This window comes from Buteo buteo, chromosome 20 (genome assembly GCF_964188355.1).
Source record: "Buteo buteo chromosome 20, bButBut1.hap1.1, whole genome shotgun sequence".
NCBI lineage: Eukaryota > Metazoa > Chordata > Aves > Accipitriformes > Accipitridae > Buteo > Buteo buteo.
The window spans coordinates 2,145,124-2,162,282 of NC_134190.1; the positions used below are offsets into that span (position 1 = coordinate 2,145,124).

General features: G+C 37.9%; 1 protein-coding gene across 11 annotated transcripts in view; it reads right to left on the bottom strand.

The window, feature by feature from the left end:
- Positions 1-345: 345 nt before the first annotated feature.
- The window catches only part of ICE1 (interactor of little elongation complex ELL subunit 1), a 35,341-nt gene continuing 18,527 nt past the window's right edge, over positions 346-17,159 (bottom strand). For 2 of the 11 annotated variants that reach the window (XM_075052357.1, XM_075052362.1), the window contains 8 exons: positions 12,226-16,971; positions 11,078-11,233; positions 10,359-10,527; positions 7,068-7,228; positions 4,539-4,729; positions 3,000-3,106; positions 2,158-2,256; positions 346-1,256 (listed from right to left, as the gene is read on the bottom strand). In XM_075052357.1, the coding sequence (XP_074908458.1) occupies positions 1,075-1,256; positions 2,158-2,256; positions 3,000-3,106; positions 4,539-4,729; positions 7,068-7,228; positions 10,359-10,527; positions 11,078-11,233; positions 12,226-16,971 (5,811 nt within the window). In that variant the 3' untranslated portion in view covers positions 346-1,074. Of the gene's footprint in view, positions 1,257-2,157; positions 2,257-2,999; positions 3,107-4,538; positions 4,730-7,067; positions 7,747-10,358; positions 10,528-11,077; positions 11,234-12,225; positions 16,972-17,159 lie in introns of those variants that run through there. The other 9 variants (XM_075052358.1, XM_075052360.1, XM_075052361.1 and 6 more) reach the window with 9 other exon arrangements.

A 17,159-nucleotide genomic window follows, 5' to 3' on the forward strand; every position in this document is an offset into this window, starting at 1 on the left:
AAAAAAGACTGACACCACATCAAAGCTCTGGCAGAGTCTAGGTCCCACTACAATGAGAATCTGCATTAGCAAAGCTCACCCCTTCATGTGGTTATAATCAGGGGGTAAAAATAGAAGTTTTCAATGGATTTTTAAAACTACCTCCCCAGCCCCCAGTGCATACCGGAAAATTCTGGAGAGATGCAATACACCCTCGTTCCAGTGGCCAGAACTACAGTGTTATGGGAAGTTCATTTAGTGAAATGACCTCATAGGTAATTTTCTCCTGCCCCCCAAAGTAGTATTTATATAAGCTAGAAACAACAGTTTATTCTGTGTTATTTAAAAAGACCAACAAGAACACAATGGTGTTTGCTTCTTTTATTATGAAAGATACAAAAACACAGAGTGTAGTGAAGCTATCATTAAAAACGTGAACTTTTGTTGAACCAATTTTCTATTTACATACACAAAATTCCCCAAGTGGAACAATATCAAATGTGAGACACATTATCAGAATATACCATATATACAAGTTCAGAGATTTAATATCTCTGTTACTCTATACATGATTGTTACACAAAAAGTCAGTTCCTACCTGTCTTACACAAGTATTTTAAATTAAGTTTATGAGACTACTCAAGCAAAATAAAGCAGAATCTGAGCAAAGTTCTGCTATCTGAACAGTTACTTTATAAATATAGTACAAAATAATAGAGCCAGGTTTTCAGCCAGGCTCAATCTTCTGTTGTGTCAGTCAGCCCATGCTCCACATTCATGGAAGTAAAATAATGGAAAGTATTACTGATTTTTATTGACATCAAACCAGAAATATCGCAGAGTCAGATGCACTGGTTTTCAGATCACTGACCAGTTATTAGAAAAAGCAAGTCTTTTTATTTATTTTTAAAAACTCTTCCATCAAACCAAAAAGCCAAATAAAATACTTGAGCTTGCTTTGTGTGATCAGGCATTCTGTTAAAAAAAAATTAAATAAAAGAGGACACACCACTTTGTATTGTTTTTAACTGGAACCAACTACGGCTTAGTAAAATAAGGCACTTCTTCCTTTAGATCAGTCCACTTCCTTAGACTTTAGTTTAGCTCCATTTTACACAGAGAAGTGATTTCAGCTATGCCACTTGTGACAGCAAAAGGGATGTTGTTAAGAACTGTTGCTCTCCAAGCATGGATGGCCTCAACAATACCTTCCGGATTGCTTGAACCCAAGTCACAGAGTGAATATATGGCTGCCAGCTGCACGCCCCAGGGAACACCTGCAAAAAGTTAACACAAATCACCTTATAGAAACTTTGATATGCAATAATGTTTTGGGGGAAACCTGAATCTGAAGAAACTATTAGTTCAAGAATTGGAATTAAAACACAGGAACAATTGGGATGCCTAAAGCCAGAAAGTAGCAAGATGACAACCTGCACACAAATTCCGTAACATCTCATTTTATACTAGCACTTCGCACTTTATTGAATTCAGCAGGTTTTCAGTATTCAAAGGGCATAAAAGATTTGAGCATCGAGTGATTTTACTCCAGTTAAGGGTGATCAGACTTTTATGAAAACAGTCAGGTTTAGACAGAGTCTGAAACAGACACAGACATACACCACCTACTTGGAAGAACTTGAGATTGCAAGGAAGAGAAGCTATACAAGTGGTTCAAAACAGCTCCCTAACATCAACCAATGCACTTTGCAGTCTCACTGCAAAAGATACTTGACATCCAGAATAACTTAGCAATACAGATCTCTGCTGCCCTAATTGCCCAGCTTTGTCTCAGTCAGTAATTTGGACTGTCTTGCAGCCCCCTCCCAATACAGCAATCTTGCTGCTCAGGTAACAAATTAGCTATTACTGCTCAAGTTAACATCACCCTTTTAAGTTCTCCGAGGCAGCTGGTATGCTGTTACATGAAGCAGTGTAATTCCAAGGTGGCTGAAACTATCTCAGAATTGTTCTGTCTCAAACAGAAAGTAATACACATGCTTCATTAACTTCAGAAGAGAAAGGGACTGAAAGTGAAAACTTGTCCTGTTATGCACTAACATAAAACTGCACAAACAGGCTTGTGTTTTGGCATGTGTGTCTCAATTTGTGTGTGTTCTGTTTACATTGGCAAAACTTCACATTGCAGATGTTAAAGTTCCTCTAAATAAGCATTACCTTCCTCTTTTGCATGCTGTACAAACAGTCCTATTACAGAACTAATATTCTTCACTGCAGCAAGATATCCTTCCTTCAAACCTATTTGGCCCAATCGACCTGAAAGAAAAAAAAATTATTCTGTATCTGACATTCAGACAGTCAACTTCCTAATTTTTAGACTTACTGATTGTCTGTTGAAGTACCAACAGAAAATGCAAATTTCAATTACAAAAATGAGTCATTCTTGTTACCATGTTGTCTTGGGAACAACAGTTGTCCTATTCCTTTTGTGACTAAAGACCCCAAGAAATTTTTCATCAGATTGATCCAAACTCCCGCAGGTTTACAATCTGTAAGTGTAAAACTCTCAAGGAATACAATTTCTGTTTAACAAACAATATTATACAGCCTACACACTGAAAATATCAATTGAAACCCAAAGTTTATCTATTTAACTTAGAGGCCATCTAGATCCCAAATAAATGAATCTAACCTAAAATTGCAGAAAGAGGTATTATGTTGCGTATAAAATGTTATTTTATACACTTTACTATAAAGCCTATGTAGCTACAGATGATTTAATTTTAAATACATAAAACATGTTGGTATTTGTTATTGTGAAATCGGAGTTAACATCTCTCAGAACTTACGTACATGCTTTCCACAGGCTGACAAACAGAAAATATCTGCATAGGATTGTAAAAGTTTGGCTTTTAAGGTGAAAATTTTTGAAGAAAGTGGAAAAAAAAAAACCCAAAAAACCTGCAAAAATACTTCAATTCACTTTCCAGGCAGGTTGACACTTTCAAAGGACATACTTAGACAAAGCGGAAGTTCAGCCAAGAATTTAGATTACTTACCTATTAGCCTAAGTGTCAATGCTATAACACTATCTGGAATGGACTGAGCAGTTTCATGCCCCTTTCTCTTCTTTACCCATTTATCCATAGAAGGCCAAAGCACTTTGCTGTGAAAGACAAAACGAATTTAAAACACTGATACTGCATGAAGGGGTGGTACAATATTTATACAATACTGAATGCAAATGGTTCTTCTGTTTACCATGTATTTCCATAGCTCCACTTCCATCTTTAATTCACCTTCTAGGGAAACTCATAATATTCCAAGCATCCACAAGTCTGAGTAATGTAAAGAAGGTTTTAAACCCAAACAATCAAAGCTAACTTTCTGGAGGAATCATTCCTGTTTAGAATAATATTCCTGTTCATGTTCCATTCATTTCCCTGCAACATTGTGCATCTCTACCTAAAGTCAAGAACTCACTCCACTGACTTCACAGATGTATGTGAAATCGCGTTACTTGCAAATGCCATGCTGAGATGTTATGCAAGCTCTTTATATGGCTGAAAAATTCAGTTTGCATGTTACAAGTAGGATTTGATGCTTGTTTTTAAACCTGAAGGGACCCGAGATAAGACTTTTTTTGTCCTTAAAATTATGCTAATAGACCTAGCTACCTGTTATCAGCACAACTCCACACACTCAACTCTGTATGGCTTTACTTAAAATGACATACCTTTCACTGAAGCTAATTTCTATTCATTTTAAAAGTATTTCACTAAAAATAACTTTACTATTTGAAAGCATGGAACTTTTATAGAAGACTTGATGATGGTTTTAAGTTATTTGCATTTACTTTATACTCAATGATTACATTATGTCATAGTTAAACAAATACCATATTTTTTGAGATTCTACTAGGTTATGTAACCTCTACATAGAAAATAGAGGCTGTCAGATCAGTGTAGGTATCAAAATGAGGTCTTCCAAACCAAGTATGGTAGCACTCCATGCACTGGATTATAGGGTTCAAAGAAAATTTAAGACACTGAATCTAAGTATTACAATGATTTTAGAATCAAAATCAGACTGAAATCAGGGTACTGTGCTAATGAGAGTATGGTTACATTTCACTTTCAGCACTGAAGGAGTGCTATTTACACATCAAAAGTTCCACCCTCATGTTCTAGTGATGGGGGGGAGGGGAATTCAACAGTTAAGTTCAGAGAAAGACAATCAATCATTTTGCTTTGTTGACAAACAATCCATCTCAAAATCTTCACAACTGTCCACATATAGCTATTTTAAAAGCAATTTTTTATTAGAATGGTTCAAACAGGGTTAATTTCTTGGACCAGTACCATAAAATCCCACACTTCCTCATTTTAAGATAGAATGAGTAATCAATAAGGCACACAAACACAGCAGTCTAGGTCTCATCAGGTTAAAACACCCTCATTTCTAAGTATCTATGCAATGTTTTATTATGTTAAAAGGAAATCATAAAGTCAAAAACTTGGAAAAAAAACCCCAACACCAAAATGAACCACAAAAAAACCACACAGGAAAACATTTGAAAGAACTGTTTGCCACAATACCTTATAACATTGTCGTGTGTCCAGTCCCACTTCAGGCGAGAGCAGAGTAGATCAACAGCAAATATGTACTGCCAAGCATCTTCACTCAGATCTTCTCCATAATGCTCACTCAGTTGAAATTCTACTTTTGGACATGACTGCATTTCTAAAAGCAGGTTTGAGACCATAATACCAGCATCTAAAGAGGAACTCTGGAATTTTAGAAGGTGATTATCTTAATGCATGAAAAGTTATCAACCCAGAACCAAACTCTTTACATATATTTGATTCTGACTATCCACAGCATCTTACACCATAAATTCAACTTTGGCTTTGACTTCACACAAACAAAAAGAGTATATAAACTAAAATCTTCAAGGAGTCAGTATTTTTTTTTTAATGCTTTTACTAAAAGGAGAGTTTGGAAAAAAAAACCCCACCCACAACAAAACCCACAAACCCTACACCCACTCTCTTCTCTCCTCCTACAATTTGGGGATTTTTGGTTCTCTCAATGAAGCTTTAAGGTCAGAAGAGTGTTTTCCAATGCAAGAAGATTAGACTAGTACTGCTCACTTTGTAAGTTTGGGGTTTTTTTTGTTTGGTTTCTTTTTAGATGATTTTCTGATGCTGAAATTTGTTACTCTTTATTGTTCATTAGGGGCTAATTTCCAAGCAAGTACTTTCAATAGTTGAGGTAGCAATAACTGAAAACATGTCACATGAAACAATTCTGCTAATTAAATAGCTAGGGCAAGCAAGGAAATTTAAAAACAAACATCCTTTGAATATCTGAAATATTAAGAAAAAAGTCTAGGCTTATCACATAAACACGGTGGGTGCTCAGCATATCTTCTCGGTACAAAAGCTCATATCATTGGCAATTTCTGCAATGGTGCAAGTCACTAAAATGGCATACTTTGACCAAGAACTAAATACCCATTCTATATGAGCTTTACTTTCATAAGTAGAATAATATTCTCATAAAATTGTAACAGACTGTCAACAACAATCCACTTGACACTTTGCCCTGTATTTCCACCTAAGTAAAACACATCTTACAGATAGGATGATGTCACCTCCTATCATCAATACAGAAATTCCTGAGGTCCTTGTCCCCTGTTGCAGCAGGTCTCATATTTCATAAAGATCCATAAAGAAAGTAGGTAGTGCAAGTGCACAGAATTAATACTTCCAGGAACATTTACTGAGGCCTACTTATGTACTCTATTGGCATAAGACTGAAACCTGTGACCTAATAGAATGGAGAATACAAATTCTTTGCTAAACAGGGATTACAGTACAGCATAATCCTGAATACCAGAGCTTAATGCTACATCAGAACCATGATTGTATCAAAAAAGAAACATATACAAATCCATGCCCTCTTAACTCACTCCACTGTAAACCTGTACTAAATCAGGAGGTTTAGAGGGGCTGTAATTCCAGTGGTACCATATTAAATTCAGAGCTGGTTTCAGACCTTAAAAATATAAAAAAATCATGCTTTTTCCAGTGGGTACAACACCTAAAGGCTATGCTGACAGCAGTAAGCCAAGCTACAGTCCCCAAGGCAGTCGTGGAATAGCATGTTAGGATAGGGAATAGGTGAGCTATGAATCAAGATTATTTTGTTCACTTGATATTTAGAGAACTAGAGCACTTCCACCAAGCAAGCCTGGCATCAATATGGGGTTTTCAAAACTACCGGGGCTCTAGCCTTCAAGCAAACACACAAGCCTGTTACACAAACTCCTTCTCCAGAAGCAAGTACCTCTGACTTTCCATCTGTGTGATATAAATTTGCTCCTACTGATATCAAGCATGTCCCAATTCTTTCTCTTTGCAACATCCCTTTCAGGATGGTAATATGTGCCTGCTGACAACTGACAGAAATTAAAGGACTTGCCCAAGGGCTCGAAGACTTGAAGTCAAATCTCAAAAGTCCTTAGGTCCTTAACATTGGTCATCCTTCTGCCATCACTGCCGTTTTGTACTGATCATGCTAACTGCTTATGAAAGTAATTGGCTGATATTTTTTTGGTGATAAATGGATATTTACAGCCTACCTCACAGAAAGATCGTGAGTAAAAAGAGATAGGCTCATCTTGAAATCAACTGTGATAAATAATTACCTATTACACAGAGAACTATGAAAGACAGACAAGCCCAGTACATATTAAAAAACCCCAACAAAACAAAACAAAAACACCACCTCAAAGAACATCAGTCACAGTTCCACAGAGGGACAGAACTCTCTAGTTCAAGAACAGTCCAGCCAGAGTTTGAAAACAATATTCACTTTTAATGTTTCACAGAGGGATTAGTATTTAATAGGGAAAACAAGAAACGTGTTGTGTTCTAGTACGGTCTAGACAACCACAGGAAGGCGGCCAGAAGCAGCATTAGCTGTGCAATTGCACAGACTTCAGGGCAGATTCACAGGGTGTCTTCACACCCTCCATCAGAAGTAAGCTGCTTGATTTGATTGAGCCAGCAAAGCGACCAATGCAGACAAAAGCTGATCCTGACAATGAAAGCAGACCATACCTGTTCCCAGTTGAGATAAGCACTAAAACAGGCCAGCATCTCGTTGCTTGCACTCTGCCTGACAACTAATTGCATAGCTTTGTTAATTGCACCTTGGAAGACAAATATGTCAGACCACACATTTATGATAAATAAAATCAATTTTTCTGAGTCTGGAAAGTCTAAGGAAGAAAAGAGAGAACAAAGTAAGTTTTTTACATTTAAAACCAGAAAAATATATACTCGGGCATTAAAAGCTAGTAATAAAAGCAAGATAACTAGGAAAGAAAGCATAGAAGTCACGTAACAACTGCAGCCCAGGGAAGGGGAGTCATATTAGCACATCTCAGTCCCCAGATTAAGAAAAAAAGACCCAGAAAAAAATAAAATCCCCCCCTCCTTAAGCCACCTTCCCCATTGTAATTTCACTCTTTTTTTTAAAGGGGGAGCAGGGGAGGGAGGAAGAGGCTTCCCTGGACTTCGCTGTGTAACAACAGTGCAAAAGGACCGTTCCTTTAACATTTTGGGGTTAGTCTGCCTTCATTCTTCTTACCACACTTTAGTTCACTAAGGAGAATGGTCTTGGAGCATTGAAACTGGATTCTTTTAGGATGAAATTAAACTGGAAGATGCACTCCAGAAGCCTACCTAATACACTCCAGTCACAAATGAGCACTGTGATCACTGGATCAAACTAGAGCTAGTCCAAAAGAAAAAAAAATAATCCTGAGATGCATAATAATGTGAAAATAGGGTCTTCAGTACAAATCCACAGTACTTGCTAACACCTTGCACACATACACCTATGAAATTCACATGAAAAAAACAACACCAAAACCTCTGCAAAGAACTTTCATGCAATTCAAACATGAAATCTGATATTGCTCAGCAGTTTTCCCAGACTCTGTCAGGGAAATTATACATTATACAAGTTATAAGTGAGCACATATGAATGATGCATGTCAAAATTTATACTTCCATAAACACAAAAAGTGTGCTACTGATATAGTTGAAGAAACCTCATTCATTAAATTAATTCAGAGCAAGCATCTGACAACTATATATCCAGAACTACACAAGTAAGAGAGGACAGACTTCCAGGCCATCAAAGGGAAGTTAATAGACCCTTCTGAACACCAAAGCAGAGATCGTCAAGGCAAAATACTAAGATAAAACATGAGCGTGTAGACTGCAAGCAATAAAAAGCACATTGGAATGAGCAAGAAGCAGCTATTACTGTCATGCATGAAATGCAATACTGCAACACATATGCCTGAAACACTATTGTCACTATAAAAAGCTATAAAAAACCAATGAAAACTGAAAAGCTAAATGTGTCTTCCCTCTTCACTTCGGCATGACTCCTACATTTTTAGAAACATCTTAAGAACTAGAGAGCATATGAAAATACATCAAATCAAGAAGCTTTAGTGGATTCACTGAGCATAAAGAATTTATAGAGTTCCACCCAGTGTCTTGGATGGACCTTCTCTACTCTGAAGCCCCTCATCACATGAATGAAGAATGAACTTCTTTTTGTCAGAACAAGGACTGTTGCTAAACTAGAATTATCTACATGCTGCAACTTGAATTGCCTGCCCATGAATTTGGAACATTTAAAAGACTCACTCAGTGATGAGTACGAGTTAAAGGGGCATCAACAGGAGAAAAGAAAAAAAGAATAAAGGAGGGGAACAGAAGAGGGGTAAAAAGAAAAATAACCAAAGAAAGGTAACATTGAACTTATAGTCATTTAAGGCAGAATACCTGAAAGGAGAACAGAACAAAAAAGGATGGACAAGAAGTCAAGAAAACAGATTATGCCAGTCTAATGAAGTAGTACTGACTGTTTATAGTCAATTTGGCAATTGTGCGGCTGGCACATAGCTCACACTTGTGTTCCCATAATTCTGGTGGGAATAAATATGTGAAACTACATGAAAGAGAAAACCCTAAAATGAATGTATTGTAATCAAATAAAAATAAACAAATTTTAAAAAACAACAAACAATGCTTAATATGTGTTTACACCTGTTCACACTCAAAAGATAACAATAAAACCACAGAACAACCACAACAGGAATTCATGCAATTGAAAGTATAGAATAGAAAATCATTCAACAAAAACCTGCATTTAGCTACTGAAGTTTGGATTTTACACAGAAAGAGAAAGGAAAAAAATGGGAATGCTTAATATTTGCAAGAGCCCCCAAAAAGACAAAGCACCAATGTACTGCAAAACAAAAGGCTTAATTGCTAGTTTAGACTAAGAAAAGATATCTGACAAGTAATAGTTTCTGACATGGTGCAGTATTAAAACTATTAACATGAAAAAAGTGAAAGGAGAGTTATGATGAACTGCATGAAGGACAGAAAAACAGGGGATGAAACAGGAATTCCAAAAAGAACCCAAGCAAAAAAAACCAATAAAAAATATCCCAACCCAACAAAAAGAAGATAATTAAGAACAAAATAAAATCAAAATCCTTACTAAGATAAAAAAAAGAGAAAAAGACAGAGATGTTATATAGAAGATAACCACTAACTGAAGCAATGAAAAATTGTAGCATTTTGCTCCCCAGTGCTCTCAAATTTTATTTTAATTTGAAATACAGATACCAGTATACTGTTTTGAGCCCTGGATGGTTCGGTATTTTCAAACTAAGTTAAGTCCTTCCAGAACCAAGACAAACTCTTAATTTAGTACAGTGATAGTATGTATATATTACCTTTGTTACCAGGAACAAAAGGAAGGGGAGGGAGGGGAAGGGAACCAAAAACTTAAAAACCTCTCAACCAAGCGAGACTTTGGCTAATAGGAAGTAATAAAACTTTAAGAAGGACATTTTGTACAAATGCACTGGTTCTTGATCAAGGTATTGTTCAACTCCTGACACTATTTCAAGCCAATAAATGTTTTTAAATCACACTTGCTTTATCAATCAGTGCTTACTCAGTTAAAATAAGAAAATACTGATGAGCAAAAACTACGAAATTCCCCATTATCATTTTGGAGATGGTGGGGCAAAAATGAAAGCACAGAGGATCCTAAATAAAATATTTCTTTGGAAAAATGAGACTACTAAGAGCCCAGGTCATCACCAAACTGAGACACAGATGCGGAGGAACTGTGAGAAGGGAAATTTCTTCTAGAACAGTCTGTACTTCTGCACTATACAAAAAATTTCTAAGGAAAATGTCCCTTTCACAGGATTTTTGTTTGTTTGTTTTTACAAACATAATCATTCTGGTACACTACAAGTAAAGACACATGCCATATTTAAGATACAAGACCACTAAGCCGTACTATACCTTCTTTAAGTAGGCTATAGCAGAAAATGCGGGCTCTTTCCAAATCTCCCAACTGTCGACAAATTCCTGTATAGACTCGACATAAAGCCTGATTGAAATTGTAATTTGTGGCATTCTTCTGAGCCTTGAGTTTATTGAGAATAACATGCAGCAAGGACTCTGCTAAATGCTATAAGGCACAAAAAATATTGTTAGACTATTATATACTTGACTATATTTGTTAGCATTATAGTAGTATGACAAGTAAAAAGAACTACTATCTTATTTGCAGGAATACTGTTTGCATACATATAAAAATGCAGAAAAGTAAATCACAGGCAACCAGTGAAAGAGAAAAGAGTGAGGAGCAACTTCCTGGAATAAACATGCCTTAAAAAGATGCAGAATAGGACTACTATTCTTGAAATATAAATTGTTTAGTTATGGGATTAAAAACTATCTTCCTTAAGCAAAAAGCGAGGGCAGGAATAATGACAGGTAGAGGAACCCCAATAACCTAATGGAGCACCCTGACTCAGCTAATCCCAGAGCTACCACAGGAGGAAAAACAGCCCCTTGTCCAGGCGTGGGACTTACTAGATGGGTCAACGGCAGAGTCTCTCCCCAGATCCCCCTACACACTGCAGGAGTGGGGAAGGAAGGGGTGTTACTCTCTGCAGTAACATGGGACTCAACATGAGGTGCAAGGAAGGAGAACATTGGGATTGTGCAAGACTTACTCTAGGATGTTTAGAGGGAGGGCTAGAAGTGGGGAGTAGAATGAGAGGCTTAGGAGCCAGGTGCTGGAGAGGCCATGGGTTTAGACTGGGTACCTGCAGACACCAGGGAGTCTGAGTGTTGGCTTCGTGAGGAACCAGAAGGTCCAAGCCAAGTACCTGAAAGACCGGGGGTCTGAGAGTCAGATGCAGGTCAGGCCATAGGTCTGGACCAGCTACTGGAGGGATACATGTGCGCTTCTGTGTCTGTTAAGTCTGTCAGCACGTGAGACAAGGGGGCAGAACAGGAGTCACCCACGGGATATACTGAGTGTCCAATGTTAGCTGCTGGAGGGATCCATACTCTCCGTATATATATGCATATATTTTCCGCTACCAGGCTTTCACCCTGACCAGCCACAGAAGGGAACAAGATTAGGTGCACACTGTGTGCACGTGCACCTATTAGGTTCTATGAAGTTACCAGATTTGGCAACTCCTAACAAAGATGACCCCAGAACTTGGTAGCAACTTCTGTAGAGAACTTAATTACGTTCAAGAACTGAAACAGGGCAAAATGCTGCCATGCATCAGTTGGTGAATTGCTCTGCTGCAGGTCACAATTTATCTATGAGAAAGACGGCAATTAAAGTACATTTTTTCAATACTGATGCTAAGCACATTCTGAGAAACAAACTAATGAAAGATTTTTCCAATAAAATTCATTTTAACAACCTGATGTAGAATAATACAGGTAAACACAGAATGAAAGGGTATGTCACTATTGTATATGCAATGCAGTTGATCTTATTTAATTGAAAAAAACAAAGAAAGGTCATTGAACCTTACACTTTTAGAGGAACTCCTATAATTGTTAATGCTATCCACTGCAAAAAATGCTGCAACAATCAAGTTGTTTATGCATACATCAGGAAAGCAAACGTATTCACAAATGCAGTTTTGCATCTTGGATACCATTGAACAGTAATTTTTTGTGAAGTTCTGTATTTTCTGAAGTTATACAAGTTCAGATGTCTGATAACATTTCAAGACTACACTTTGGCACTGCAGATTGCTTGAACAATTGAGAATTCAAAAACTACATACTTATACTCTTTTCATCTGCACAGAAGTCATTATTAAAACACAAAATTAAAAATTAGGCTACTTACCTTGTTTTTTATACCAAATTCATAGACAACTTCTTTCTCTTCATCTCTCAATATTGGAATCTTTGAGATATTGCCAACATACACATGACCTTTAATAACTGGTAACAAGTCAAAACAGGATTCAGCAATTTTCTTCAATGCCAAAGAAACTTTCTGGCAGTCAGGATCAATAACCTTCTTTACTGGTAGTGATGCTTCTAAACTGGAACTGTGTGATGAATCACTGATTTCACAGCTTTTGTCATGGAAAGCCTCCTGCGTATCAGAGATTGTATTTTTAGGATTTCCGATAGCAGCAGTATCATTGGGCTCCAGCTTTGGTGGTTCACTGTCCAACCTGAGTCTCTTTGCACTTCTTGGCATAGATATTGGCAACGGTGTCCGTTTTTCAAGATGATTTGATAAGCTTGAAAACAATTGCTGATTTTGCACATCTTTATCTTGATCTTTGCTACTATCAGATTTCAAATTGCTCCCAGTTTTAACAAAAGCAGTTGACGTAGATGCAATTGCCTTGAAGCCACCTATTTGAGCCACAGGACCCGGCAAACTTTGGCTGTCTGAAAAAGCACATCGATTAAGCTGAATATTGCCTTTCAGAATGTTTAGTGTCCTTGCCCTTGCAGACAGCTCTGGATACATAGTGTCCAATATTTTCACAGAGTTCTCCTGAGGAGCACCTGGAGCAGCACTGTCGGTCGCAAAAAGAGGAAATCTTCCTGGGACGGGAAGCGCGTGCTTTGGAATGGAAGTACAAAATTTCAGAGGTGAGGAGCAAATCCTTCTGCCTACTGCCATTTCTGAGGGTGAGGGAGGAGAAAATAAAAGAGCAGATTTTACTGTTGGAGTATCTCTTAATGGAGACATGAGAGGAGGAACAGGGGTTTCACGTAGCGGGGATATGAGGTCATCAAGAGGGGAAAGCAAAGAGGATCGACCAGTAGAAGACATTACGGGGGACATGGTACATGCAGCTTTTGGAGGAGTAGCAATCAAAGGCAGTAGCAAGGGGGGCAGAGGAGGACCCATCTCTTGCCTAATTTTATTTATAGTCTCAGATGAGCATTTTGTTGGCATAGAAGTATCAGCGTTTGCAAGAACTGGCTGAGTTTGTCTAACTTTGAGAGTCTTTGTTTTTCTTTTACCTTGAAACAGCCTCTTTGATAGCTTGGCATGCATTACTTGTGCAGTTGTCTTGGTTGAAACAGTCAAGATTTCAGATGGTTCTTGCTCTTTGCACTTCAATTTATTGCTCTTTTTGAGAGCGACATCCACACAAGACTCTGACTCCAACATACAGAGCTTCTCAAATGCTGTTTTTTGTGGCTCAGGAGGCTGCCTAACTGTCTGACAATTGCACTCTACATCAGATAGGGCTGGATGTGGAAGACAATTGACACAATTTTTCTTTCTACTGTTACCATCTAGGATAACATCAGTGTTGTTTTCTCCTATGTTGGAAGCAGTGTGAGTTTGATGATGATTATATTCTTCAAACACTGAGACCCCCATATCAACACCGTGTAGTAGACCTTGCCCCACATTTGACTGAAGTTTTTCAGAATCATTTTCTTCTAAGAAATTGCCAAGTGCTAACATTCTTGAATTTAATTTACTGTCTTTTACAGCCAGTCTGCAAGTTTCTGGGGATCTGGTTAACGTCTGGCATAGTGGTAATCTATTTTTTGAAGCATTTGGCATCACAGGCCTTTCTTTTGATGTCCCAGTTTTTAACAGACTCTCCTCACTGTCATTGATGCATCCAGCTCTGTTAGAATCTACCATGCATTCATTGGCACCCTCGGTATTTTCAGAGGTTACTAATACATACTTTCTTTTCCAAGAGGCTAAGTCTTTAGGATAACCCTCCCCAACCACGTTTGACAACTCATTTGCAGTATCTGGAGAGCTGTTTGTTTCACAGCGTGTATACATATCCACCACAGTGTCTGCTTTTGTATGACTAACTGTCAAAGTATTCCCTGGGTGCATTGCTGATTGAAGTTCACATCCTTGGTAATCAGCATCAACAATCGCACCAGTTTCCAGAGCACCCACTGCAATTCTCCTGGAAGCTCTCAGTTCCTTTCTGAACATGGGAACTTCTTGTATAGAACAGTCTTTCTCTTCAGATTCATTGCTCTGCTCTGGCATATCAAAATCATTTTTAGACCTTTTTATGGCATTTTTCCCAGATGGCTCAGAACTATTCAATTCTTTGCTTTCTCCCCCAGCTGTTAGTGAACCAGTTGTAGAAGGTTCTGTTCCAACTTTCCACATAGAAGTCCTGCATCCTGATTCTTGACATTCAGACTTTTGAAGAAAAGTATTCTTATTATAAGAGTTCGGATCCAGGATCTGTGATTTAACAGGTGCCTGAGGTTCTTTATCTACTGGCTGCTCCTTCTCAGGTGGAATTTTCACTTCATTCTTGTGTACATATTCCCTCTCAGGGCAGTCTGGTTCTTTGCACATGTTGTCTTTTTCAGCAGATAGGATCTCAACACCCTCTTCCAAGCTTTCTGAAGAACAGTTAAATGCACTACCTGTAACACAGTTTTTATCTTCTTTGTTCTCCCATGTATGGGAAAAGGCAGCCTTTTCTGTGAAATCAGTTTCAGCAAAACTGACAACTTTCTGAAGATGGAAATTTAGATCAGGAGGCATGGTGGATTCCAAGCCAATTCCCACTTGCACAGGAGAATCTGTTTCTTCAGTATTTATACAGCCCATCTCCAAGTCCCCTTGAGCAGAAAAAGCCAAGCCACTATTAAAATCCATTTCTGAATGGCAGATGATCTCTGAAATATTATTTTTCTTCACAACATTCTCTTCCCAGTTAAACGAAGTGGAACAAGTCTCAGTCACCAATTCCTTGCTTTGTTTATTTAATTCCCCTTTTATTTCATCACATTTAACATTTTCAGTTACCAAGAACTGATTCAGAGGTTTTGCAAATTGTGCCTCAGAAGTAAGATCACTTTCTACTAAGACAGATTCAATGGTATCCACTCTTTCTAAGAGCTCATTGCTTTCCTCTTCAAAATCTTCTGGATTAACTTTGAATTCAGTCTCTTGAGATTCAAACACTCTGAAGTTTTGAGTTTTGGACAATCCGCATTCTAATGCACTACACAGGTTTTCAGGTTGTTTTATTTCACCTTCTATTTCTGTAAAATCTAACACAGAGGATTCACACTTAGCTACACTGCTTTCTACATCAGTAATGCATGCTGTCTTTGGTAGCGCAAGTATACTTTCCAAGTCTGACTTCCCTTGCGATGAATTATTACCATTTTCCTCCTGGTGTGGTTTGCCTTTTAAGTACCCCCTCTCCTTTATATCTACTAATTTTCCATTTTCTGCACTATGGAGTATCTCTGATGATTCAGCTATTTCTAGAACACTTTCTCTGTTAAATTTCATGGCTAGTTCAATAGTCTCAGGTCTGGTTATATTCATGTCTTCAGTTTTGAGCTGTACATCATCTTTTGGAAAGGCTGACAAAGCAGGCCTCTCCATACATACATTTTTGTCTGTGTTATCCATAGACAATAAATTTCTGATTCCTTCAGTAGCAGGTACAGGTAAGTAATGTCTAGAGACTTTAACAGTCTCTGGTTCGCATTTTCTGTCCGCTTCATCTCTTATCGTTTGCACACATTGTTTCTCCAGTATCTCTTCACTGTCATGTTTTATTTCAGAGCACTCGGAGAGTGCAGATATCTCAATATCTCCAGTGTCTGCCTCAGTCTCCATAATTATTCCCTCCCCATGACGCTGTATCACTAGGTCTTTAGAACACTCCACTTCACAGAAGGATTTTAAACTACTGAAATCAGACAATACATTTTCAGAGAGCTTGCTCTCATTATTTGCCTCTGCACAGAGTCCTTTAATCTGTATTGCAGCTGTTATTTTCTCCCCAATTATCACTTCTTTTATGTTTTCCCCTACATCACTTGCCATATTAGTTACTTCAATTACATTTTTTGATTCATTTTCACCCACTTCATTCTGTATCAACACATCAGATTTCACCTCAGAACCTTCACTTTGAAGCACAATGCATTGCTCAGGTGGCAAATGAGTAACATTTTGGGGAACAGATACTGCCCTGGGAGTTTTTCTCTCTCCTGATAACCCACTGCTTTCTGCTTTCATGAATTCACCATGCTCTTCATGTGTACCCTCATAATCAACAGCTCTGATTAAGATTACATTCTCCTCTGTTCGCGCTACCTCACTACATCTTTCCAACTGATTTTGAGGCTTGAAACTGTGTAACATAAAATCAGCCGAAGAACCTCCCTCTTCACTGTGGATGTCCTCACTATCTCCTTTCTTTCCTTCAATGGCTTCCAATTCATCTGCTGTTGCTTCAGTTAGTTCTCTCTTCTCAGTTTCCATGTTCTCAGAATTCTCCTCCAAACAATCTTTGTTAGTTTCCATGTTTGTAATTAAAGCAGCAGCTTCAGCTTGCTTTGCTTCAGCATCTCTCTCCTCCGTGCTTGACATCTTTGGACCAATATGAACATTATTTTCATTCCAACTCAGGTTACATGAGATTTCTGCATCAAGACCTTGCTGGCATGATTTGCTCTGTCTGTTAAACTCCTCATTGTGGCTGAATACATTACAACTCTGAGGCTGAATTTGGTCTTCTTGTAAAATATCCTCCACTGCAGAAGCATTGCAATCAACTTCTTCATCGCTGGAACCTGTGACTTCTCCAAACAACATATCCTTTAATGAAAAATACAAAATTAATATTCCAAAGCCCAGTATCAGTTTTAAGGTCTACTTCTCTAAACAAACACACTGGTGGCCCTGACATGCAGTGGTTTTCAGAGATTAAGGCTGATCAACAGAATTACATCTTTCTCCCTCATTGTTCTTCATAGCAAATGGAAAGTACCTCTGTGAAAAGTCAG